Genomic DNA, 27,119 nt, shown 5'->3' with positions numbered 1-27,119 from the left:
TTATCTGTTGGGTTTTGTGTGTTGATGGTTGTGGTTAATTTAACTTTTTAATTCAAGTGAAATGCCACTGTAACTGGAGAAAAAATGGCTAAGAGGAGAAAAAGCAACCAAAATGATGCAAAACAAACAAAAAATATATTTTATTGTAACTTAAAATTCATTCTCTAGACAATGGACAATGCACACAAGGGATGAAATTAGTAGACAGAGTTAAGATACAGTTGGACAATGATCAACATTGATGAATGTGTAGACGCCATAGAGGTTAAACTTTTCCAGGTTACTAGATTGCCTGAACAAAATATTGGCAAAAAGGAACCTTCAACACAAAAACATGTTGTTGTTTTTTAATGTCACTTATCTTCTGTACTTTCTTTGACAGAGACTAAAGAATGAGGTACAGAAAATATTCCAGAAGACCGAATATGGAGCAGAAGTCCCAAGGCACCTTGCAGCCCCATTATTGTGTTAATGCGTAGGCTTAAATAAGTTATGAAATTCTCCATACTGCAAGTTTACTGTAGAGAAAAGTGCTACCTACCTCATGGAGGTGTTGTGAGGATGCAGGTTTGTAAAGTGCTTTAGACGCCTTTGAATAAAGGCAACATAGAAGTACAAAATAACCTTACATATTTCAAAAGAAATGATAAAACAATTTTAGCACAGTGGGAAGGGGGCCTCCTATTTAAAGAGCCATATTTGGCTCTTTATAAAACCTCTTACTCAATAGTTTATTCATTTATTTATTATTTTTTAAGAGAATATTGCAATCTTCTAGCCACCATTCTCACCCCAGGCTGTGGTATTGGAATCACTTGAAGAACTTGTTAAAAATATAGACCCTTGGGCCACAGCCTAAACCATAGAATTAAAATCTCTCCAGGTGGGACCCAGTCACCTATATTTTTAAAAGGACTCATAGGGGATTCTGATGCATACCAAAGTTGAAAAAACCATTTTTTTTTTTTAGAAAAATGACAATTTATTAAACTTTGATCTTCTTCCTAGAACGTTGTTCTTAAGCTTACAAGAAGTTGGACGAGGGTATCAATTTCGTATTGCCTTTTTCCCTTCCCACCTCCCACAAAGACTCAGAGCACAACATATACACACACACACACAAAGACAGATGTGTACACACACACACTTTTTAATTCTTCCCATGAATTAAAATTTGACAGCAGTAAAACGTGATAGTAACAAATAAATGCTTCATCAGGAAGATAACGCAAAGACTTGCAATCCATCCCCACTGTGCCCAAAGCCAATGGATGTTTCCCATTTGCAGGAATGGAATGGTTGAAATATGCATTTCCAATCTGGAAACAGGTTAAAGTCAGCACTTCCTAGGAAATACTAGATGAATGGATGCTGACCCACAAAACTGTGCAAAGTTATAGCGGCCAGCCATGAAGAAAGACTCCAGTGACGACAATTCTATTTGGAGCTGACTGGCATCTCAGCAAAGGGAATTGAAACCGTTTATGTTCAGTGTGCACCAAACAACACGTGGATGCTTCATCAAGGTAAATAAAAATAATGAAAACTGGTGGCTGCAATTTAAAATCTTTTTTTTTTTTTTAAGGATCAGTTTGCTCCACTGTGATTCTTAATGCTGTTCTAGTGACCACTTTCATTTCTTGGTTGGCTTGAAGTCTTCTATTTACTAGTTAGTCTAGCATACAGAAGAGAGTGGTTTAGTCCCTAGTGACCATCACACATATCTCATCACGCTGATTGCGTCAGTTTTAAAATAGACGCATCCCCTCTGGGTGACTTGCAGTGGAATTAATGGAGTCTGTAGAGAAACTATGCCTCTTTACACAGAGGAGGCCTTCTGAGGCTGGCCAAATTTTTTACAATTTCAATAACTAGTGAATAACAGTATAACAAAATGGTCCTACTTCTTGGAACAAAAAAAAAAAAAAAAAAATACAGGAGATAGAGCCCACACATACAGTACATGGAGAACAGAATAACGTAAAAAATAAAAATCCATTCAGAGTCAGCCACAGTGAAATATTGCTATGAGAAAACATTCTTGACTCTTGAGAATTTGCCTAAGAATTTGTTAAAATATTTTTCTCTATGACAAAAAATGGCAAATACAGTACATTTCAATATTCCTCTAAACATTAGAGGCAACTTTGTACAAATAAGTTGTTGGAGCTGGCTTGGGGAGTTGCTTGTTGCATGTATCCCAGGGAGGCAAGGCTGCCAGCAGCAGAATAAAACCTCCCAGCAGGACACAGAAGCCACTAAAATAAAATGCAATATCATAGGTCTGGGTCCAATCATAAAACCAACCTAAAAAGAAAGTAAGAAAAAAGTGAATATCATAGAAGTCGTGTGAATATCAAGCCCATACACTATTCCATGGATTTTATATACTGTACAGATTAGGATATATATTACCCCACCGACTCCGAAGTGGCCTACTGTGAGTTAGAAGATGAGACTTTTTCAAATATTTGGATAAGAATAACCAGGCATTTTGAGTTTCTCCCAAATAAAGGATGAACATGAATCCTGGGGTGAATATATGGAGTTTTTAAATTATATCAAAAGTAATTTTGAATAAATCATTAGCAGAAGACATTTTGTGCAGATTTATTTTGTATAAATCTGTGCTATTATTACAATCTGAATTTCTACATCTGGGGATGTATAATGAAGGCCAGTAAGATGAGTTAATTTGAAGATAAATATCTTACCAACAGTTGGTGGTCCAAGGCTATTTCCAATTCCAGCAAAGAACATTAATATTCCATAGGCATGGGCTAATTTTTCAATTCCCACAGTCTTGGTTGTCACGTATGGAAAAATGGACCAATTACCAGTAAGAAACCCTAGGATCCCAGAAAGTATTGCCAATGTGACATAACTTTTGGCAAATGGAATTGCACACAAGGCCAGGCCCATGATGATTAAGGTAGCTACATAAAGATATAAGGTATTAATCCACTTGAAGTCAGCCAATACTCCTAAAAGGAGTTTACCAACTGCTGTCATAATGCCTATAATGGAAATAAGAGGCATAATAAAATCTTCTTCTTTCACATTTGAACTTCTTGCTACATCTTCCATAAGCAGTGAAGGTGGAAACCCTCCAATGTCAAAAAGTAAGATGGCGATAAAAAGTGCTGTAAAGACTTTGTTTTTAAAAAGAGCCATGGTTTCTCCACAGTAGTTCCTGTATAACTGCCACTTCCTCTTGGCAAGCTGTTTGCAGAGATAGGTCTGTTCTGCAACTTTCTTTTTGTACGTTTCAGTCTCTTTTGTGTGTGCCATTGTTGGGTTTTTATGAAGTGGGCCCTCCTGTTTCCAGTCTCCATTGGCTAAAGGGCTCTTGCATTTTTCCACACTACTGTAACTCTTCTCAAGAATGCTTATGTTTTCTTCCAGGCTCTTTTCTTTTTCATTGTAAATAAAGTATCTCTCTGGAACATTTTCTACAGCTGTTTTTTCAGGCAAAGGACAATGAGAGGACTGGAGAGGTCTCATCAGACTGCCGCAAGCTAATATATTTAAAGCTAAAGCACCCACAATCAGCAAGCATCCATCTAGTCCATAGAATTCAATCAGCAGCCTTTGCAGAGCAGCATATATAAAAAGTCCAACACTCGAACCTAAAAAGGAAATGGGACTGTTCAATCTTAATCTCTTATAATTCAAGGCTCTGAAGACAAGCGTTCGTAGTACCAAATTTAATTGCTTTTTTACACTGGCATTCATATGTACCTTATATTAAAATGACAAAAAGAATATTGAAGATAATGATAAACCCATTGCTGTAGAGTCAGTTCCAACTCATAGTGACCCTGTAGGACAGAGTAGAACTGCCCCACAGGGTTTCCAAGGCTGTAAATCTTTACAGAAGCAGACTCCCACATCTTTCTCCCAAGGAGTGGCTGGTGGGTTTGAACTACCTTTCACTTAGCAGCTGAGTGTTTTAACCACTGAGCCACCAGGGCTCCTGAAGATAGTGATAACAATAAAAATAGTAATACTGATAGAACATTTAAGACTTAGTATTTATATGCCAGACACTGTCTAAAGCACTTTACATTGAATGATCTTGTTTTATCCTTATAATGATCCTATGGATAGGCCCTATTTACTGTATTTTTATGCAAATAATGTGCACCTTTTATGTCTGTTTGCCAACCACTCCCTCCTCCTGCAAGGTGAGTTTGTAAGCACCACTGTGATGGTTAAGGTTGTGTGTCACCTTGGCTGGGCTTGATTCTCAATGGTGTGGCAGTTATGTAATGATAAACTCATCCTCCATGATGTGATCTGATGTGATCAGCCAATCAGTTGTATGGGGAGTTTCTTGGGGGTATGGCCTGCATCCAAAATATATATGGATGTTCTGGCAAAGCTTGCTCGCTTGCTCTGGATCCTGCATCCAGCTCATCATCATCTGACCTTTGGTTCTTGGGGCTTGAGCCAATTGCCTGCTGTATTGCCTGCTGACCCTGGGATTTGTCAGCCTTCGCAGCCTGTGAGCCAGTGGCCTGCCCCCTGACCTGCTGATCTTGGGTTCGTCAGCCCCTGCAGCTACATGACTCAGGAGAAGCTTCCAGCCTGACACCTGACCCATGGAATTGTGACTTGCCAGCCTCTACAACCACATGAGCCATTTCCTTGAGATAAATCAATCAATCTATCACCTATCTCTCTCTGTCTCTCTATCTATCTATCTATCTATACCCTTCATTAGTTTTGCTTCTCTAGAGAACCATCTAAGATGGCCACTATGCAAAATTTTTTACATGTTGCTGTAAAAAAAATTAGCATATTGCACTTACGAAAATACCTTGTGGTGTGAGGGAACAGTTGGCAAACAATGTAGAAGGTGGGCATTATTAGCATAAAAATACAGTGAACACCTGGCTTCCAAGGAATATCTGCGCATTAACAACTAGCATATGTGAACTTACAACTTTTAGAAAATTTGGCAACTGTACCTTCTAAATGAACTCATAAAATTTTGGACAGAAATTTTCAATATGTTCCCTAAAGAGCTAAAAAAAAATTCATCTAAAAAGTCAAACACTGCTTTAAAATGTCAGACAGAGTGCCAAAACCAAACCAAACCCACTGCCATCGAGTCGATTCCAACTCATAGCAACCTTACAAGACAGAGTAGAACTGCCCCATAGGGTTTCCAAGGCTGTAATCTTTATGGAAGCAGACTGCCGCATCTTTCTCCCACAGAGCACCTGGTAGGTTTGAACCACTGACCTTTCAGTTAGCAGCTAAACACTTAACCACTGCACCACTAGGACTCCTTAGAGAAAGCGCAGAAGGCTTTCATATTTACATTGTTCCTTTCACTGATCATCTCTTGATTATTAAAATGATAGCCTGTCATTTGGATATGCATGTAGGCCAATGAGATGTATTCATGAATCAGTATTTTAAAAAAATTATAATTTATATAAAAATTATTGTAATAGCCAATAATAATTGATATTATATAATTGTTGTTAAATTTTTATATGAAATTATAATTCTAAATTAAAAATCTTACTTCTTATTTAGAAAAATTATAAGTTCCACAATAAACTAGGAGAGAGATGATCAGCATTAGTCTTTCTGGGAATGGCTTCAGGATCTCCATTTTCCTTCCATTTCTCCCAAGGGGCTTTACACAAATGCTCTCTGCTTCTTTTAGCAATATCCTCACCAGCATTTGACTTTCAATTTCTTAGGCCCATAACCTTTCTTTTCGTATATCATATTGGACATCTAATGCCCCAGATTTTTCATATATGTATCTTAGGGTTTTTTGAAAGCTACTCCCATGTTTACAGTGAAGAATAAAATTTCCTTCTGGAAGTAAGGTAAAATAATTATTCTGCTACCTGAGTGGTAGCTGGGGAATAGTTGGTTAAACATCTCTGGGCTTGGGAACTTTGAACTTTGTCTAGATGGCTAAATAGTGACTATACTATACTTATTTTGAATATGTACCTGTTGAAATCACGCCAAGTGCAAGGCCTCGACGGCTGTCAAAATACTGGCATGTAATGGTCACTGTTGCAGTGTATAATAAACCACATCCAAGACCTAAACATATGAAGACATTGCATAAATTAAGACAGATGGCGTTACTGCAATACAAAATTTTTAAAAAGGACAATTTCCTTATTTCCAGTTGGACATACTATTATTGACTGGGTAAAACTGTTTAGAGCACAGATTCCTAAACTCCTTCCGTGTGGACATACTTGGGCAGCCTCAGTTTTCACTCCTCATCCATCCTGAGGCCAGGGTTAACGTCGACAAAACAATCCAATTTCTAAAGCACTAATGAGCAATGCAAGTTAAAATTAAGACATCATGGGGACACAGAGAAGATGGTTAAATCACACAGCAAATAACAAAATTTAATCAAACTTGTCCATTAGATATTTCTGTCCATTTACCAAGCCCTTACCCTCACCTCAATGTTCTTCCTCCTGTAAGTCCCCTAAACAATTTCTTTAAAAAAAAAAAATCCCCTTCATCATACCAAGCTATTTTGCTAGAGCCCGTAGCTTACACACTCCAGTCTGTAAAACAAAGGCCCTCCAGCAGGTCCTCTGAGGTCCTTAGACCTTTCCATCACCATGAAATTTATATTTGTAAGTCTTTATCTTTTAGAGATATACACTACATTATTTAATAGTAAAATATCATAATGTCTATAATTTCATTTAAGATACTTTTATACACGCAAAAAGCAGCAAATACAAGAAAACATTAACAACTGTTAAATTTATGTGGTGAGCATATGGGTGTTTGCTATGCCATTCTCTTTACTTTTCTGTAAATTTGAAATTCTTTGGTAATTAAAAAAAATCTTCTAACTAAATTTTCCTTTCTTGAGTCCCAAGGGCAATGTATTTCTCCAGATCATCTCCAAGGCTCTTTTGTATGTTAACTTAATCTTTTCTTCCTTATTAAGTACTTGATAACCCCAGTTTGTTTTTCTTAAAAATTTCCTTTTGCTTCTAACTCATTATGTTTTGCCTTTCCTCTGCAACATTATCTGTTCTTGAGGATCACTTTATAAACATCATATAAGCCATTATCTAAAAGCAGAGTTGAAACCACGGCCCATTAAGTGAATTATTAGTATCATTTTCATCATTATTATAGCTACCTTGACTATGATTAGAAAGACTACATGGGCCTAATAAATAGACTGTATAAACATTTCAGGAAAGTAGCACTGAAAACAACCCCAGACTCAGATGATCATCTGTGATTGCATAAAAAGTCTTCTAGAAAATGAGATAGATGAAAACAATTACACTTTAAATAACCTTTTAAAATAAAGTGCCCTTTTGAATGATTTAAGGGGAAAAATACTATCTCACTAACTGAAATATGAGTTGGATTAATTTACACAGTTGTCATTGCTACATATAGAATACTTCAAGACATGAAATAAGGCCTGTTCCTGAACAATCAATTCTTTGGAGCCCAAATATGTCACCTGTAACGATACTGCTGAGAGCCTTGGGAGGGGGAATGAATTTATTTCTCTGTGGTTTGGTTGTCACAGCTCTGTCAAATGTTTGATATTAAAGACAAGAAAAAAAAGACATTTTTTCATTACTAAATGCCAGTCCCAGAAAAGTTGAAACAGCAACTCTTAAACTTTTAACCTTAGACTAAAAAGAAAGAATTAAAAAAAAAAAAAAAGATTCAAGGTCATGAGTTTCAGGTAAGATTATACCTCTCTCTCCTTTTTTTAATGTAGCAGAAGTTTGAAGCACCTTTTCTTTAAACTTTGCAAAAAGCAGAAGGTAGCACAATGACTTTTCACATCTTTATCAGATAACTTTAAACCCTTAGACCCTCTAAAAGAGAGTTCGGTGGACCCACAGGTTATCTGAGATCTTTCATGGAGTCCATGAAGCCAAATTATTTTCCTAATAATGCTAAGGCAGTCTTTGCTTTTCTCACTGTGTTCACATTTACACTGATGGTGCAAAAAAAGCAGTGAGTAAAACTGCCAGAGCTTTAACACAAATCAAGGTACTGGTACCAAACTTTACCCCTTATATGCTTCACTACCACACACTCACAGTAAAAACAAACAAAAAAATTTTTAAATGCTTCATCTGAATTACAATGATTGCTGCAAGAAAAAGCACTTCTACGATTGAGTAGCCAGCTCAACTAGCCACTTTCTTCATGCATCACTGTTTTCATCTGAAAGAATGTCTTTTCTCCTGAGGAGCTGCTGATGACTTTGAACAACCAACATTTTGGTTAGCAGCTGAAAGCTTAACAATTACACTACCAGAGCTTCTGAGGGTCTCCCTCATGGAAGGGGAGAATTCTACCACTGAACCACCATTCTACTCTGGCAGTCTTAACAAATGGTAAGAGTGGGGCTACAGAGTCCAGACTCTGCAGGTACAGTAGGGTGACCAACTCATCCAGGTCTGTCTGGGACTTTTCCCAGTTTGGGCACTGAAATTCTTGGGTCCTGTGAAATCCCTCTTCTCTGGGCAAACCAGGACAGTTTGTCACTTTAGTGTCAGGACCTGTTTCTTGGTCATTGGGAGAATTCTCCTCCTGTATATTCTGAAAAAAGCATTTGAACCATTTCTTATAACAGCTGAGCAATTATTATCCTGACCAATAGTTAAGGTAGTCAGCTGTATACACTATTCCAAAAATATCTAGTTTTGGAAATAAAATTGTGAGCATGTAATTTGGATGCTGAAACAGATAAATAAGTTAGAGTGGCCAGATGTAGGTACTATTTGTGTTTATATGCATACAGCATCTGCATGGAATGTTCAAAAGTTCAAAACACTGAGTTGTGGGTTGACATGGCTCTAAACTTTGACATGCTTGGCATGAGTACCCCGAATACGATATTGACTGGTTAAGAGCACAGGCTTGGGAAGAAGGCAGCCTGGATTCCAATCCCAACTCTATCACTTATTCTCTATGTGACTTTGGGAAAATTACTAAACCTCTCTAATTCTCAGTTTCTTTATCTTTAAAATAATTTTATAAGATAGTTGTAAGGATTAAGTGATATAAAAATGTAAAAGATTTACTATCTGTACCTGAAATATAGTATAGATACAGTAAAAAACCGCCATTGTTTTAGTATCTTATTTCACTTTTCATATGCGTATTAGGGCATTATGTAGATATAGCCTCAGACTAATTAGAAAATCATAGTTCCTTATTATAACTGCACATCCATGGGAATCAAAAGACTATCTTTACTGATATAACTATAAAGAAAAAGCTTGTAAAACTCTACCTCTGCTAAAATGAATATACAGGAAATGGCCTTTATCTCATTTTCCATAATTAGAGTAGGAGAATCAGACTGTCTACTGAAGTGATTTTTTCCCTTCCCAATCTCAATAGACTATGCAGATATTGCCAAGAAAATGAAGGAAAAGACAACTGCATTTTTCCAAAAATTAAGAACGGATTATTAAGTAAACAGTAATCAGATAGTCAATTCACAATACATTCTGAAGAAAAGAGAATTCAAGGAATTGATTTTGAGTTTTGCTCCTCAGAAAAGCAAAGAAAAATTATTCGAAAGAAGCTTGAGCAATTCATTTAGGGCACATTTCTTGCCCCCTCCCCTTCCTACCCTCTCCCCAGTCCCCCCACCATACTTTCTTTATCCTGATTTAGTAAGATTATTGAGAAAATAGGAGGCTCAACTACTAAGTTTGGCTGGGTAACTTCAAGTCACTTGAAATTTGGCAAGTTGTCATTTTATTTTAGGTACAAAAACCTAACAAGAACAATCTACTCATGTTTTTAAGATGACTTTTTTTGAAAAATCAATTAAATGGTAGAAAAGAATTGTGCCAATTAATACATTTTAGTATTCTTTTGATATTTTATATTGCAATTAAACACACTATCAAATGTTAATTTCTTTTTCTATATTCTTCAATATTTTATACAAACATTTCTTATTCAATAGAGCTTCTCCAACAGCAAAAAACAGCTGCTGTGGTCTTAAACTAAGAGATCAAAAAGGAACTTAAGGGGAAGTGAACAAATATGGATTAAACACCTCTGTGTGCCTCTTTTATACGTTATCTCAGGAATAGTCACAATACTACTGTGAAATCATATTAGTTCCATTTTATTAAAAATACAGAAATCGAATTCCAGAGAGGTTGAATCATTTTCCAAGGTCACAGAACTAATAATAATGGTGGTTCTAGCTGATGTTTTATTGCATTTTCTAATTTAACCTTCACAAAACCCTATAAGGTAGACACTATTATTATGCTCAGTTTACAAATGAGAAAAAGAAGTTAAGTAATTTGCCTAAGGTCACACAGCTGGTAAGTGGATTAGATAAAATTAACCCACACAGTCCAACCCCAGAGTCTGTCTGTTAGTGCTTGCTCTTTCCCTATGCCAGACTGTCTATCCTAAGAGGCCATCTAGTTCATTCCAGACAAATCTAAGTGTTTAGGATAAGACTGCACAGCATAGGCACTCAATGAATGTTACCATTGGACTCAATCTTTTCTGCTTTCTTCTAAAGAATTTATAATTACAGAAATAAGAATTAGTTTAGACGGTGTAATAATTTCCTGTCATTTCCTTTTCAACTGACTCTCTACTTCAAATGGTGACAGAATGAAAGTGTTATTAGCATACCATTTAATATTTCCACAAACATTCTATAAGACCTATACTTTGAGCCTGAGAAAAAAATAAGACCACAAAGAAGCAAAGGGTAGTTCACAGGGCCCCAGTAAGTACCACAGTGAGTTTGGTTTTGTTTTTTTAAAATTGAAATCTAACTCTTTTGTTTATTTGTTTGTTTGCTAGTTACTATGCAGGTCACTTTGACAGACTTGACTTCATTTAATCCTCACAACACCCATGTGAGGACCCACTTTCACAGATGAGGGGACAATCATTCATGGAAATAAGGGGCTTGCTCAAACTTACAGAACTTAGGTCTCCTGACCCAAAGTCCAGTGCTCCCTCCATTTGCAGATGGTTTCCTCCCAGTGACTGGGATTCAGAACCTATTACCAAATCAGAGTCAAGTACAGTCTCCAGACCGAGCCTGTTTTCTGACCCAGAATCCACTACCTGTAGGAGAGGCTGGGAGCACAGGAGGAAGGACTTTACAATAAACACTATGACAAGTATATGTGGTAATGATACCCTGAATCTTTCCTCAAAAAGAATGATGGCCCTTTATTTAGGTAATCGTACACTGAGGAAAAGGTTCCTAGGTGCCACAAACAGCTTACACTCAACTGCTAACCTAAAGTTTGGAGGTTCAAACCTACCCAGTGACGCTGCAGAAGAGGCCTGGTAGTATGCTTCTATTAAGAACAGTTCTACTCTGTAATACATGGGGTTGATATGAGTTGGAATTGACTCAATGGCAACTAACAACAACGACAACAAATGGGGAAAGTGGAATACCTTTTGAGCATTGTTGGACACAGGGTACTAGTTGACATTGTTAACCAGGAACCCAAACATTATCATGGCCTCCCCTTTGGATGGGGTCATCTGGGAACCAGGTAAGAAATGGAGCCATAGCCCACATCTGACTCCATGGACCCACCCAATGGTCATTTCCTATCACTGGTGTATAACTGGAGTGCACATACATGACAGTTGGTATAACCCCCTACATTGTTCCTTGGCCAGCAGTCACAGTGAGAAAAGCCAAATGGAAGCCTCTGTAATTCCTGCCACTGCCCCACCAGACAAAAAAGTAAATCAAAACCAAAATCCAATCCCATCTGGAAAATTCTACAAAATCCAGGGGATGGGGGATATTAGCTATTGAAAGATTCCAATACGAGGCATGCCTTGTCAAAATCAATCCTCTATTGCTACACAAATTTTGAAATTTAGGTATGGGAGTTAGTTAACTGTGCCTTTTTCTTTCTATATATCCTTACATATTCTTCCAACACAATCAAATGTATATAGATCTTAGGTGATGTAAGCTAATTTTTTTTTCTTTTTAAAAACTCATTTCTATCTGTAGATATTGAAAATGCTGAGGTATCACTCACTGTTCATCAATTTTTAAGTTGGTGACAACTCTGGATATATAGTCACAAAGGCTATGCCTGGATTAACCTTGAAACCATATTTATGAGTAAAATCCCAGGAAATTTTAAATGGTTAGTCCAGTGTTTGGGGAAAGTCCAAATCATATCAATGATACAATTGGTTCAACTTTCTATGAAAAAAGGGTTTGTCTAAAGAGGAATAATGTAATATTCATGCATATATGCAGATAACTTGCTTCTGTTTTTTATGATTTAGACAAGAATGCAAATTATTATTCAAATTTTACATAAAAGACTAATATATTTGTATCTACAAGTTCAAAACCATATCAAGCACTCTAGGAAATATAAAATATAATACCTACTATCAAAGAACTAACCAGTGACCTGCTTATTTAGATAAAGATCTGAGTAGCAGTTCTTGTTGTTGTTAGGTACCGTGGAGTTGGTTCGACTCATAGCAACTTTATAGGACAGAGTAGAACTGCCCCACAGCGTTTCCAAGGAGCAGCTGGTGGATTTGAACTACCAACCTCTTGGTTAGGAGCTGAGCTCTTAACCACTATGCCACCAGGGCTCCAAGTAGCAGTAGGGTGTGTGATTAAATTTTAAATAAATTATAAGAGTTCCAAAAGCACCAAAAAAATTACAAAAATGTGAAGAAAAAAGCTCAGGTGTCAGACTAACTGGATACAACCCTAAGTTTCTAGCTATGTGGCTTTAGTTAGTAATTTCACTTCTGTGAGCTTCACTTTCCTTATCTTTAAAACAGGCTCTCATGAGAATTAAATAAGATACTGTAAAACACTTAAAATAGTCCCTAGCACATCATAAGTACTCACTGCTATTATTTCTATTATTTATTAAGAGAAAAAAGAGAAATAGTGGTAGTCAATAAAATCAGGTTCTTTCAGACACTAAGAAGAAACATTTGAAAGCTGGAGGTTATCTTTTTCAAATTCCTTATTAACAGCTAGAAATATGAGTAGGGTGATTTTTAACATTTAATACAATTAGTACAATATACCACAAAGGCATTGTCCCCCAAATTGCCAGTGATCTCTGCCCTGCCATTCAGTTTTCTTCACTCATGCTCCATATTTAAAATAATAATAATAATCAAGTGCTTTAAAATCTACTCTTTTAATATACACATCTATGTTCACTGCAGCATTACTCACAATAGCAAAAAGATGGAAACAACCTAAGTGCTCATCAATGGATGAATGGGTAAACAAAATATGGTACCTACAGTGGAATACTACACAGCCGTAGAGAATAATGTTGAGTCCTCAAAACATCTAATAACATGGATGAATCTGGAGGATATTGTGCTGAGTGAAATAAGTCACTCACAAAAGGACAAATATTGCATGATCGCCCCTTTATAAGAAGACAAGAATATATATACAGAGACCAATGCTCATTGGTGGTTACCAGGGATGGGGAGGTGGGGAGAGGGAAGCGCTCTCAAGATAGTAGACATTTGCTATATTTCATGATGGGAAAGGTAGTATCAAATGTGCATGAAGTGCCCACAGCTTGACCAAGGTGATGTCACTAAGAAGTGCACAAGAGAAAAGAACGTTTTTGGTAAAGGATATGACAAATATAATTTTGCAACAGCACCAACAACCAAAAAATATATGTGTGATTACACAAATATGTATGTACGCATATATATGTATGAGTAAGAATATGTGGGTACATATGTGTGCACAGACAGAAGTATCTATATGCATATATAATAAACCACATAGAGCACACAGTTATGGATACTTCCTAGACATAACCAAACACCTTGCAAGATGGGTTTTCTGGGTTTGAAGGTTTAGGACCATAGTCTTATGGGAAAACTCAATTAATTGGCATAATACCGTTCATAAAATGTATGTTCTGCATCTTAATGTGGTGAGTAGTGTCTGGGTTCTTAGAAGCTTGTGAGCAGCCATCTAAGATACAACTATTGGTCTCTGCTCACCCAGAACAAAAGAGAAAGAGGACACCAAAGACTCAGAGAAGAAAACAGTCTACAGGACTAATAATTTACACGAATCATGGCTTCACCTACCCTGAGACCAGAAGAACTAGATGGTGCCTGGCTACCACTACCAACCATTTTGATCAGGGCTACAATAGATGGATCCTGGCAGAATGGGAGAAAAATGCAGAACAGAACTCAAATTCTTCAAAAGTCCAGACTTGACTGGTTGAGGCTAGAGGACTCCCCGAGATCATCACCCTGAGATACACTTTAAACCTGAAACCAAAATTATCCCTTGAGGTCACCTTTTAGCTAAATAATAGATTGGCTCATAAAGTAATGAATATCACCCATGACTAATGAGCTTCTTTAAAAAATCACCTATAGGAGACCAAATGCTCAAAAATTACTGTAAAGCAAACATGAGAAGTTAAGGGGGCAGGGAAACTAGAGTACTGGAAATGGTACAACCAGAATGGAATGAATGAGAAAAATGACACGTTGTGAAAAATGTAACCAATATCACTGAATAATTAACATAGAAATTGTTAAATGGGAACCTAATTTGCTTTGTGGAAAAAAAAAGAATCAATAGCAAAAACTGCATGTGGCGCTACTACAGGTGTCTCATACTGTCAATTGCTAAATGGCATGGCTAAGTTTTTGATATTTCTCAGAGAGACAATGACGTGTACCTGGAGACAAATCGAAGGAAGAATAAACACAAGAGACCAGTAAACAATCTGCTGGATCTTGAACCAGGCTCTCGTGTTATATACATTTTTCAGCAATAAATGACACGGCAAGTTGATGTCAGTGCCATCAGTAAATGGTAAGAAAATTCATACTTCAGTGAAGTTTGTAAGTATTTCAAAAGTGCAAAAATAGTTACTATAATGTACTACTCTTAGAATGGATGCATCCATAAAACCCATTTGTAATTGAAAAAAAAAATCTACTCTTTACTTCAGCTGTGACTTTTTGATTTGGGCTGTGGCGATGGATGCTGTGGAACAGCAGGTCATTTAGGACACGAACAGCTCAACAGAACTTGTTGTTGTGGGCGGTTGGGTTGATTCTGACTCTAGGACTCTGATTCTAGAACTGCCCCATGGAGTTTCCAAGGCTGCAAATCCTTCCGAAAGCAGACTGTTGTATCTTTTTCCTGTGGAGTGACTGGTGGGTTAAAACCGCCAACCTTTAGGTTAGCAGCTGAATGCTTAACCATTGTGCCACCAGGGCTTGTTCAATGGAGCTTAGCCGCCCAATATATAAGGGACTACTTCTTAAGTCAGAAGAACATTCTGACATCTAAGCTTTGTGCTCCACCTCCCCCTTTTCCTTTTTTGTGCCACAGAGACAAGCATTGAAATGAAAAAACAGTTTCTAAGTCTTGCAAGAAAACAGAGTGTGGAATGTTTATCCTTTCAAACATTTTGATTCAGTTAGGCAGACAAGCAGTTTGTGGTGAAGTGACCATTGAAAGCAAATTATTAATGAAAATTTTCACTCACTATATTAACTGAACAACAAAACTGACACCAGTGAAATGATGTTTAACTCTTAATGATTAAAATAGTTGTAGTGACCAGATTCCTTACCTACAACAATCCCATAGGAAAAAAATAGAAAGTAGAGATTGGGGGCAAAACTGCTCAACATCAGACCTCCAGCCACGAGGAAGCCACTGAAGACTGTGACGGGTCTTGCTCCAAAAGATGAGACACAGAGGCTGCAGACAGGACCTAAAAATACAAATGAAACCTTCACTTATTTAACAATAACCTCCTTCCCACCGTAATAGGATCCATCTCATCATAAATTTAAAATGATACTTTCCATCATAAAACAACAACAAAAATAATAAACATCCAAACCCTGGTGGTGTAGTGGTTAAGTGCTATAGCTGCTAACCAAAAGGTTGGCAGTTTCAATCCACCAGGCGCTCCTTGGAAACTCTATGGGGCAGTTCTACTCTGTCCTATAGGGTTGCTGTGAGTCGGAATTGACTCAATGGCAACGGGTTTGGTTTTGTTTTTTTTGGTGTATTTCTATGTGCTAGGCACTATTTTAGATACTTTGCAATAGATATTATTGTTGTCCCCATTATTTTGATGAGGAAATTAAAGTTTCAGGATGGTAAGATCACACAGTTAAGAAATAGGGACTCTGGAGTCAGACTTCTTTCAAAATTCTAGCTCTACCACTTGCTAGCTGTTTGATCTCAAGCAATTTATTTTATCTCTCTATGCCTCAGTTTCCTTAACTGAAAACTGGAATAATAACAGTACCCATCTCATAGTATTACTGTTAGAGGACAAATGAAATCATGAATATAAAGCTTATCACAAGGCCCGGCACAAGTAAGTGTCCAACCAATGCTAACTTTTCAATGATGACAGTAGAAGCATCGCAGTAGCCAGAATGTTATTAGAGGAAGAAGTAAAAGCATAATCTGTTTGACTCCTGAACCCACCCAAGAACTACTGTATTCTTTGGAGAATTTTTTGTCTCCTGGCATATTCCATGCATCTTTCCACCCAGCGCTCCTTTCCTGCCAAAACCTGTCATATAATTTGGTGAATGATTGAATTACAACCAGTAGCAATTCTGTATAAGGGGTAAGGTGTGGGTAAGGTTGTTACTCCTTGCTTATAGAATATTCTGCAGGTGAAGCCAATTGGAGGTTCATCCTATCCATCCAGGAATGGGTCTGTCAGCAATACTGTCCTGGCAAAGACCACCACTGGGACCTGTTCTATGCATAAAACCCATTGCCATAGAGTCAATTCTGGCTCACAGCAACCCTACAGGACACTATTAAAATTCTATGCATAAGTGGGCAATAAGGAAGTGTTCTACTCATAAGTGATAATGAAATTCTTTCCCATTAGCTCTGTACTTTGAAAGCATCCAAAACTACAGAGCTTAGCATATTAGAAATAAAAGGACATTAGCATTATCCAGCCTAATAGTCTCATTTTACATGGAAGGAAACTGAAGCTCAGAGAGGTTGTCCAGGGCCATGGCTGGCTGCAGACAGGTAGAAGGAAGAGATCAGGATTTAGAATCAGAAACAAAGAGAAGCATGCCTTGTTGGTGAATTGACAACAACCTTTCAAGGTTCAAATTATTATCTCCAATTTTTAAAAAGCACGCTCAGCAGAATGGCTAAAGATAAATCATACCAAGTGTTAGCAAAGATGTGGCACACCAGAACTCTCAGACACTGCTGGCATTATCTACTGAAAGTGAACACAGCAGACTCTATAGACCAGAAATCTCACTGCTATGTATACATCCGATATAAATGCCTATGCCAAAAGTCATATACGCAAACATTCATGGCAGAGCTATTTGCAACAGGCAGACCCTAGAAACTCGGAGGTAGAATGGGTAAATAGATTGGTATAGTCATAGACCAGACTACTTTATGGCCATGAAAATGAATGATTTGCAACTATAGGTAACAATATGGATGCATCTCGCAAACGTGTTGAGCGAAAGACATTCAACACACAAAGAAGTATATAGTGCATAACTCCTATTAGAAAAAGTATAAAAATAGCCAAAACCAATCTATGGTGTTAGAAGTCCGGACAGTGATAGCCCTTGGGTAGGGGAGGGGAGTTGTAACAGAAAAGAGCATAGCTGGACTTCCAGGCTGTGGCTGATGTTCTATTTCTTGATGTGAATATGCTGATTACACACATGTGTAAATTTGTTAAGCTATACTCTGAATGATATTTTTTTTTCTGTATGTATCTTTCATGCCAATAAAATTTTATTGAATAAACCGAAATGGAGAAATGATGTAATCCATCCGCAATCTCACTGCGAGTAAGTGGCAGAGCTAGGATTTATGCCAAGCCCAACATTGTTTCCAACACTACAGAATCTCCTAAAACGAAACCTGTTGCCATCGAATTGATTTTGCCTAATCACATATTAAAACCAGGTTCTGACCACTGAGCCACCACAGGGCTCTCAATACCTATAGCTTGCCCACATTCCTTCCCAGCCACGAACAGGCCCTTGCCATTTTCAGGTCTTCTTGTCCAAGTCAGCACTGAAGAGCAGCCTGACATACTTACTTCAAAAACAGAGATGATTTTAAGAGTCAAATGTCATAAATGAATGCCTGACATCATAAAGGCATGATCCTTCTCTGTCGTTTACCAAATTTCACTGGCATTGAGAGTCTTCACAAAATTAACAGGCACAACAGAATTTAAAGATACAAGAGATCACTACTGATTACTTGAAAAATTTCAAGTTTATCCTCAAAGGAGGACCTTAAATCTATGCTCCTTAATGCATATTAACTCCATGAGGAAAGCCAGGGATTAGCAGGGGAAGATAACATGCATAGCATGTGAAATCAGAACCCGTTTTATAAAATATATACAGTAAAACCTGCGAAAGCCGGAACCTGTGTAAGGTGGAAACCTGTCAGAGAAGGAAAACTAAAGTATTTTCCACTAAAACAAGAGATAGAAAAGTGGTAAGGCTGCACCCTGTCAAAGGTGGAAAACTTGCAAGACCCGGAAAAACAAGACAGTCCCGCTGAGTTCCGGCTCTCACAGGTTTCACTTTAATATTATTATCAATTATGTAATAAATTAAATCATCTTTGCCTAACACCTGATTCTTTTTAAGATTTTAAGCATTAGAAAGAAATAAGCAGAAATTCTTTCACAGATGAAAACAGTTAAGTTTAAAGCTGCCTTTTAAAATAGTCTCTAATTTTACACTGCCATCTGCTGCTTACTTAGAGAAAAACATCTTGATGCCGAAGATCAAAGACAAAAATTTCAGAGCTGGAAGAGTCCTTGGAAATGATCCAGACACCTTATTTTTAAAATGATGAAACTGGCACTTAGAAATGTCACATGACTTGACCAGGAATCCATAACTAATCAATGACAGGGCACAACTGAGAAGTATTTCAATGGATACTTTAATTTTTTTTCTAGAAATAAAGATATTAGTAAAGAATACCCATCTACTTTTGTTAATATCTTACAGATTAAGTAGTTCTATGAATTTAGGGAAAATGAAAACATAATATTTATGCTCATTTTGGTATTTAAAAGTTTAGAACAAATTCTTTTACTCTCATACTTAGAACCAAGATATTTATAGATACCTGGTTTAAACCACAATAGCCTCATATTTCATCAGTAATGATTAAGGTAAAGTATAACTGAAGGTAATGAGCAAGTGACAATCAGCAAAACATATGACACATGTGTGTGTTTAGCCCTTTGTAATGAAATGCAAGAAGTGCATAACTGGGTGGTGCAGACAGTTAGGCACTGGGCTACTAACAGAAAGGTTGGCAGTTTGAATCCACCTAGAGTCACCTCAGAAGAAAGACCTGGTAATCTACTTCTGAAAAATAAGCCATTGAAAACCCTACAGAGCACAGTTACATTCTGACACCCATGGGGTCACCATGAGTTGTTATCAACTCAGTGGCAACTGGTTAGGAGCCCCTGGGTAACTCAAATGATTAAGCGCTCAGCTACTAACCAAAAGGTTGGCTGTTCAAATCCACCCAGAGGTACCTCAGAAGAAAGGCCTGGCAATCTACTTCCAAAAGATTACAGTCACTGAAAATCCTACGGAGTACACTTCTACTGTGAAACACATGGAGTTGACATGAGTCTGAATCAACTCAATGGCAACTTCTTTTTTTTTTTAAATAACATGCAAGGTTTCCATGACGATAAACTGGACATTACTCTCCAGCACTGGGTTAATTTCAAGAGATGAATTAAATCAAAGGACTACTCTTACAGGAGATTTTTTTATGATGCTGCCAGTCTGTCACTTTGTAGAAGAGACATTTGGAACAAAAGCTGGTAAACTTTGAGTTTGAAAAAGTTATTCCACACTTCAGGATTTGTAAAACTGTGAAATAAAAGGACGTGGGATCTCATTATATGGATGCTAATTTTTTATTTTAACAAGGACGGACTTTTTGAAAAATGTAATAGCTACTTATGATCACCACGTCATAAAAGAAAGAATATTTTAATAATACTGAAAGGAATGAAGTATAAGGCGGTAAGAAGGCAATCAGAACCTCACGCACACACACACCCCACAGCTATCATTGCCTTTATGTTCATTCTGCCTTCAGTAAACATTTTTTCTTTAACTTACAGTTGTCTATGTATTGGTGTTTGGGAGTCATTGCTACTATTTTTGGTATTGGTGTTTAGGAGCCAGTATTACTATGGATGCTTTCTCTTTGGGCGATTAATCTTGACTTGTTGATTGAACTAAAAATCATAGGCTTAACTGTTAAGTAACACACCTGGCAGTCAGCCTCTAAGAACGGCCTGAGGGTGGCAGATGGCTGTGTGGGGCACTGGAAGGTGAACAGCTGTCCTTTCTAGATAGTGCTCAGAGCTCTTAAAAGGTGTTCTACCTTCCCACACAGTGACCTGGCAACATTTTTGGTATAGTGCTGACATAGTCACTCAAAAAAATGCAGGAACTTGTAGGTTAGGGAGAGCAGGTGGCTCTATAAACCAAAGTGAGAAGGAGTGGAAAAAGAAAGGAGGATCACAATGGAATTTTGAGTGTTGCAACCTCTTAAATACAAAACAGAAATACTCTGTTAACAATCACCTGCAATCAGACTGACATAATTTTTCAGCCAATAAGGGAAATGAAAATGAAAACTCTAACTGAGAACATGTTCTGTTACAATGACTGGTGAATTAGGAATATGAGCAGAATGAATTACTTCTATGGAAATCAGAAAGGTATATAAGGAAATTGTTTCCATTAGCCCTTTAGGGTAATTTGGAAAGAAGCAACAGAGTTAAATTTTTGTTAGCTGTTAAAATAAGTGTGGAGGAAGAATACATTTTTTTAAATTAAAAAGTAGGTAACATTATATTATATTTAATCAAAGAAAAAAGTAAATATTTGACCAGTCATTCCTTCACTATTTACCAAGCATTCACTAGAGAACTACTGTAAAAAAGAAATATAAGAAATCAATAATGCTAGCCACGTGTGGAATTTTTAATTTTCTAGTAGTCACATTAGAAAAATAAAAAGATGCAAAATTAATTTTAATAGTACATTTTATATAACCTCCTATATTCAAAATACTATGATTTCAACACATTAATGAGATACTTTGCATTACTTTTATTTTTCTGTACTAAGTCTTTGAGAGCCAGTGTATATTTTACACTTAGACCATATTCCAACAGACTAGTCACATTTCAAGTGCTCCACAGTCACATGTGGCCAGTGGCTATTATATTAAACAGCACGACACTACAGTGTCTTATGTTAGCTGCTATGAAAGACACAGAGAAGACCACGTACCTAGTTGGAAAGGTACAAACAACACATATCAAGAATTAAACTAAAGTTGAACTGGTGTATCTTCTGCTGTACATATTCTCAACAACACCACCACCAAAATAAAATAAATTATATATTTTTAAATCTGTTAAAAAAATTAAACTAAAACCCAAGGCCACAGGCAATAAACACCAAAAGAAAGGTTTAGCTCCCAAAAGAAGGATTTAGACAATGTGCTTTGGGATCTCAGAAGAGGGTGATCACTGTGGGCCAAGGAACTGAGACTTGAACTGAGCCTTGAGTATAGTTATATCAACAAGAGAGGAAACAACATTCTAAATGGAGGGAATAGAAACATAACGTCGTTTTCCAGTTTGCAATTCTTACAAGATAGCTTTGGAAAAACAACAACAAAAACCTATACCCTTTGGGAAATAAACTCAACCTCCGTGTATTTATCTCCCCAAAAGTTTCAGAGTCCCAGAAGTGGTAGGATGGCTAGGCCTGCTGCACTGAAGCAGTAAGGAGGCCGATGGTACAGTGAGAAATAAAATAAAGGAGCAGGTCCAATATGGCGGCCCCCAGTGGCGCTATGAACTGTAAAGAGTTCGACGAGTTCCAGGAATTACTCAAGGTGATGAGGACAATTGATGCCAGAATAGTACACAAATTACATGCTATGGTTCCAACAGCTTCTTTTGCAGGGAAAACTGATGCCAGCCAAGCCTATAAACAAGTTTATGAGTCTTCGATGGCAGCTCATGCCAGTAGGGACGGAGTCATAAAAAACTGTATAGCTCAAATCTCAGCAGCAGTAAAAAAAAAAACCTCTAAAAAGAGAGGGGAAAAAATTGGACAATTTAACATTATTACAGCAACTTAGAAAAGAACAGACAAAGTTGAAATGGATGCCGTCAGAACTCAATGCTGAAGACCGAAACTGGAAGGTGTTAAATGAACACCGCTAAATTCACTTCAAGCCTCCAAAGAATGAATAAAGAAAGACAGATACTGTTTTTTAAAGGGCAAATCATCTCATAAGAAAGAGCTAAGCACGACAGACCTCAACAGGGTGGGCTTCCTAGGATGATTTCTGAGCTAACAGTCCAAGACTTTTTCTTGATTTCAGCCCCACTTAACCAAGACCTCAAATATAAATAATTCTGATAATGATGAAGATAACAACTGCTATTTTATACTGATTCTGTAAAAAAAAAAAGTTTTGTAACATTAAAATAATTTTCTGATAATATATATACATATAGGAGCAACAAGGTTGTGCACCTGCAGCGCAGCAAAGATTTCCTAACAGTAGACGGATTAGGCTCATGAGAACCCTTCCATCCTCCTAAAATGCAGGAAGCCCATGAGGCAGATTTCTCACTCCCTGCTGCCTACTGTGACCGTGAACTTCAAGTGTATCTCCCTGCAGAACAGAAAGGCACTAAGGAGCCACACCCACTTGAATCCTTGATCTCATGCATTATCGACTGCGCTGCTTGTTGGTTGACTTGGTGGTATACAGAGATGTAGGGAGGTACCTGGGTGGTGCAAACAGATAACATTTTCATTTTAAGCACATTTTCATGAAATCATTTTAGATCTGAAAAATACCTTACAAATCACCACATTCAATGTCTTTGTTTCCCCAGTAAGAATAACCAGCTGCCATCAAGTAGATTCCAACTCATGGTGATCCCACCCGTGTCAGAGTAGGACTGTGCTCTGCAGGGTTTTCAATGGCTGACTTTTCAGCCAGGCCTTTCTTCTAAGGCACCTCTGGGTGGAACTAAACCTCCAACCTTTCAGTTAGAAGCCAAGTGCATTAACCGTTTGCACCACCCAGAGTCTCCCAGTAAGAGACTATGATTTGCTCAACAAATCATGGTAAGTTTATAGCACACAGGAAGAGACCCCAGGGCCTCTGACCCCATCTAGGTCACTGTCTGAGCACCTTTGTGCTTCAATAGTTCCAAGTGAGTTAGGTTGGTGGTCATCGGTCTTTGCCCATTTGTGCTTAAAAAATTCCAAGTGCACGTCTCTTTAAGGACTAAGGTGTACCTGACCCAAGCCATAGTGTTTTCAGTCACCTCATATGCATGCGAAAGCTAGACAATGAATAAGGAAGACCAAAGAAGAATTGATACCTTTGAATTATGGTGTTGGAAAAGAATATTGAGTATACCATGGACTGCCAGAAGAAGGAACAAATCTGTCTTAGAAGAAGTACAGCCAGAATGCTCCTTAGAAGCAAGGATGGCGAGACTTTGTCTCACGTACTTTGGACATGTTATCAGGAGGGACCAGTTCCTAGAGAAGGACATCATGCTTGGTAAAGCAGAGGGTCAGTGAAAAAGAGGAAGATCCTCAATGAGATGGATTGACACAGTGGCTGCAACAATGGGCTCAAGCATAACGATTGTGAGGATAGCGCAAGACTGGGCAGTATTTCATTCTGTTTTACAAAGGGTCACTATGAGTCAGAACCGACTGATGGCACCTAACAACAACAATTCCAAGTACAGTGAAATGGATTGCTTTTGTGTGGCCTTCCTCGCCATGGTCTTGTAACTTGTGTGGGACTGTGCAGATAGAGTAATTGTGGCCCACCAAGGGGATTGGTCAGTTTTGCCATCCTGCTGGGCTTGAAATGAGCCATCTCAGAGGCAGGAAAGAAAGGATCTCACCACCACCAAGGAAGAAGAGGCAAGAATGGAATGTGTCCTTTGGACCTGGGATCCCGGAGCTGAGAAGCTCCTGGAACCAGGAGACAGAGAAAGAGAAAGACAGAGAGAGGGCCGTAACACTGAAGACAGTGAGAAGTGGTGGCAGAGAAATTGTGGCAGTAGAGACCAGCAGGAGACGGCACAGTGGGCCCACAGAGAGAGAAAGCTGTGTGCCTTGGGGCTGAGGCGTAATGGCGGAGTGGGGTGCCTCTGGGCACCTACTGGCAGAGCTAAAAGAGTTCTGTACCACTTGCCTCAGCAGGGTAGAGGCTAAAGGGCCAGAGAGAGGCGTGCCTGTAACATGGCTGGGAAGAAGCTGTCCTGAGTGTTCCTCGGCCTGAATTGCAACCTGTTCTCTAATAAACCCCATAATCATGAGTATTGTCTGTGAGTTCCGTGTGGCGACTGCAATGAATTATCTAACCTAGCAGAGAAGCAGAGAGTGCCGTGGCAGAGAGGGGAGGCATGTCTGAGCTCTGCCTCATAGGAATCAGCCTTGGGCTATCGATCTTGGTCCTCCTTCCCCCTTGTGAAGTTAGAGAAGGTCAGATGCTGCCCCCACACCATTTTTACACCAAGTAAGTTAGGCTAATGATCACTAAATATTACTGTACAGTTCAATCTACGGTTTCAGAAGCTGAGATGTCATGTGATTTTAATCATAAAAAAGGAAAATAAAAACCCTCTAATGTTCTTTGGAGCCATAGTGGCACAGTGGTTAAGTGCTCGGCTGTTAACCGAAAGCTCAGCTGTTTGGATGCACCAGTCGCTCTGCCAGAGAAAGATGTGGTGGTCTGTTTCTGTAAAGAGTTACAGCCTTGGAAAGCCTATGGGGGCAGTTCTACTCTGTCCTATAGGACGGCTATAAGTCGGAATCGGCTCAATGGCGCAACAACAATGTTCTCTCTAAAGATGATAGGCCTCACTATTACATCATATTAACCATTTATTAAGAATTACTTTTAGAGACATTATATAAAGGCCACACAAAATGTGTCACATATATCTTATACAAAATACTATACTAAAACCCTTAATGGCTTCACTGTGGTGAGATAGAACTGCTCTTTGCTGTGTCAGATTTTCCTTATGCAGCTGTCACGAATGTAGGAAATGCAATTAGACCATGGTGTATCTGAATCAGAGAAAGTAATCATGAAGCATGGAGAAACTTCTTACAGGACCGTTGAGCATCATACGGTCCTTTGGCCACCAGAGTACCTTAGGCATACCTAGATTGCTACCTTTATCTCCCTGTACTATTCTGACTCATGGAAGTGTGTCTCCCACTCGATTGGAAGCTTCTGTAAGGGCAGGAACCAGGTGTTTTCTGTTCATCTTTTCATTTCCAGCATCTAGCACATGGCCTGGCACACACAGTAGCAAAGAAATGAGTAAAGAAATGAATTAATGACTGAATACTTATGAAATTTCTGTATTTCCACACAGATTTATTAGAGTGAAAGAGCGGTGCTCTAATCTGAATGAAGGCAGGAAATACGTCTCACACTTAAAAACCAAATAGCCTCATGTACCTCACACAGTGTTAAAGATGCAGCAAATGTAATTAAATTACTTAATAGGGAAAAAGGCATAGATTTATCCACTTACTTGCAAGTAAGCCAACTCCACTTGCAAGGGATCCGACCCAGGCTGTTTTTCCTTTCCCTTCACCGAAAGCATCCAACCATTCTATGTACAAGACTCCAACAGCTAACGGGGATCCGTAACACAAAAATTGAGTGAAGAAGGAGACAAATACAATCACCCAGCCCCATCCACCATCAGGTGACTTTTTAAATTCCATTGTAGGATGAAATCAAGGAAGCGTCTCTCCTTAGGTCCTGGACAAAAACAAGCAGAGAAGAAAAGCATAGTTAAGATGTTGTGGAGTACAGTATTTGGGGTTAAAAGTATTTCCTCCTAAATTAAAAAAGAAAAGAAAATGGTTATCTAAAAACATACGTGGAAAATCATAAATTAACACGGACACATCAAATTAACTCTTAATTTTTTATTTTTTTTTTTTGAATGACTAATACATTCACATGGTTCAATTTTTTTTTAATTATAAAAAGGCATACAGTGAAAAGTCTCCTTCCCAATCTTGTCCCCATCCATCAGATTCCCACCCCCAATCGACCATAGGAAACCACTGTTTTTAGTTCATTGTCACACATTGGGTTCTTGAGGAAGCAGATGCTTAGCATGAAGGGGGTTATTAGGAATGCTCTTGACAATCAATGGAGGCCCTGGGTGGTGCCAATGGTTAAGGCACTCTACAGTTAACTGAAAGGTTTGTGGTTCAAGTCCACCCAGAGGTACTTCGAAAGAAAGGCTGGGTGATATACTTCTGAAAAGTCAGCCGTTGAAAATTCTGCTGTGACACACATGGGCTCACCAAGAGTCAGAGCTGACTCAAAAGTGGAGGGGTCGACACCTGTGAAAGAGAAAGGAAAGCAGCTGGAGGGAGAAGTTAAGGCGGAGTTAAGCTGCGATGCAGTCTTAAAAAAGGAGATTTCTAAAGCTGGATGACCCTTCAGAATTGTACTGGGTTGGGTTTGGGGGGATGGGCTCTTCATGTTGCTCTTTCTCTGGTTGCGTACTACCCCAGGAGGTGGCGTGGCCCTAGGTGAGGCAGGGCTCTTCAAACAAGGCATCTATCCCCACAGGGACTGTCAGCTGAGGTCATCTGCCAGCAGCATTGCCAGCAGATGGGACAATAAATCTTTCATTCCTGAAGGGGGCTTGGAGGGGAAGTGGCAACACATCACAACATTCACCCACTTGAGTATCCTTCCAGAGTGTCCTTATACAAGCATAACAAACAAATATTCTGAGCTTTTCCTCTTTTTCAACAAAAGATAGCATACTGTACATTCTATTCTGTACCTTGCTTTAGTCACTTAACATGTTTGGAGATTTTTTTCATATCAACATGTAGACGGCATCCTTAGTTTTTTGTTTTTTTTTTTACAAGACATAATATGATTGTACGCTCGTTTGTGTATTGAA

General features: G+C 38.2%; 1 protein-coding gene and 1 pseudogene across 1 annotated transcript; one reads left to right on the top strand and one right to left on the bottom strand.

Moving 5' to 3' along the window:
• Positions 1-2,017: 2,017 nt before the first annotated feature.
• Positions 2,018-26,094, bottom strand: SLC16A9 (solute carrier family 16 member 9). The gene is made up of 5 exons (XM_004369866.3): positions 25,716-26,094; positions 15,645-15,788; positions 5,983-6,078; positions 2,715-3,629; positions 2,018-2,307 (listed from the first exon to the last, which is right to left on the bottom strand). Exons 1-5 carry the CDS (start codon positions 25,909-25,911, stop codon positions 2,129-2,131), a joined length of 1,530 nt encoding a protein of 509 aa, XP_004369923.1. The 5' UTR covers positions 25,912-26,094; the 3' UTR covers positions 2,018-2,128.
• Positions 21,846-22,376, top strand: LOC101345509 (coiled-coil domain-containing protein 58 pseudogene; annotated as a pseudogene).
• Positions 26,095-27,119: the final 1,025 nt, after the last annotated feature.

Source organism: Trichechus manatus, unplaced genomic scaffold (genome assembly GCF_000243295.1).
Source record: "Trichechus manatus latirostris isolate Lorelei unplaced genomic scaffold, TriManLat1.0 scaffold00007, whole genome shotgun sequence".
NCBI lineage: Eukaryota > Metazoa > Chordata > Mammalia > Sirenia > Trichechidae > Trichechus > Trichechus manatus.
The sequence above is the reverse complement of the archived record's forward strand: the minus strand, read 5'-3'. Positions and strand labels throughout refer to the sequence as shown.

What these genes read in the sequence shown, in the direction of transcription:
- SLC16A9 (XM_004369866.3), bottom strand. Translation starts at nt 25,911, where the DNA reads ATGGAATTTAAAAAGTCACCTGATGGTGGATGGGGCTGGGTGATTGTA. An exon ending in TGGAGTTGGCTTACTTGCAA is followed by an intron (nt 15,789 to 25,715) that starts GTAAGTGGATAA and finishes TTGTATTTTTAG; the next exon opens with GTCCTGTCTGCAGCCTCTGT. An exon ending in ACTTGGCGTGATTTCAACAG is followed by an intron (nt 3,630 to 5,982) that starts GTACATATTCAA and finishes TTTCCTTTTTAG; the next exon opens with GTTCGAGTGTTGGACTTTTT.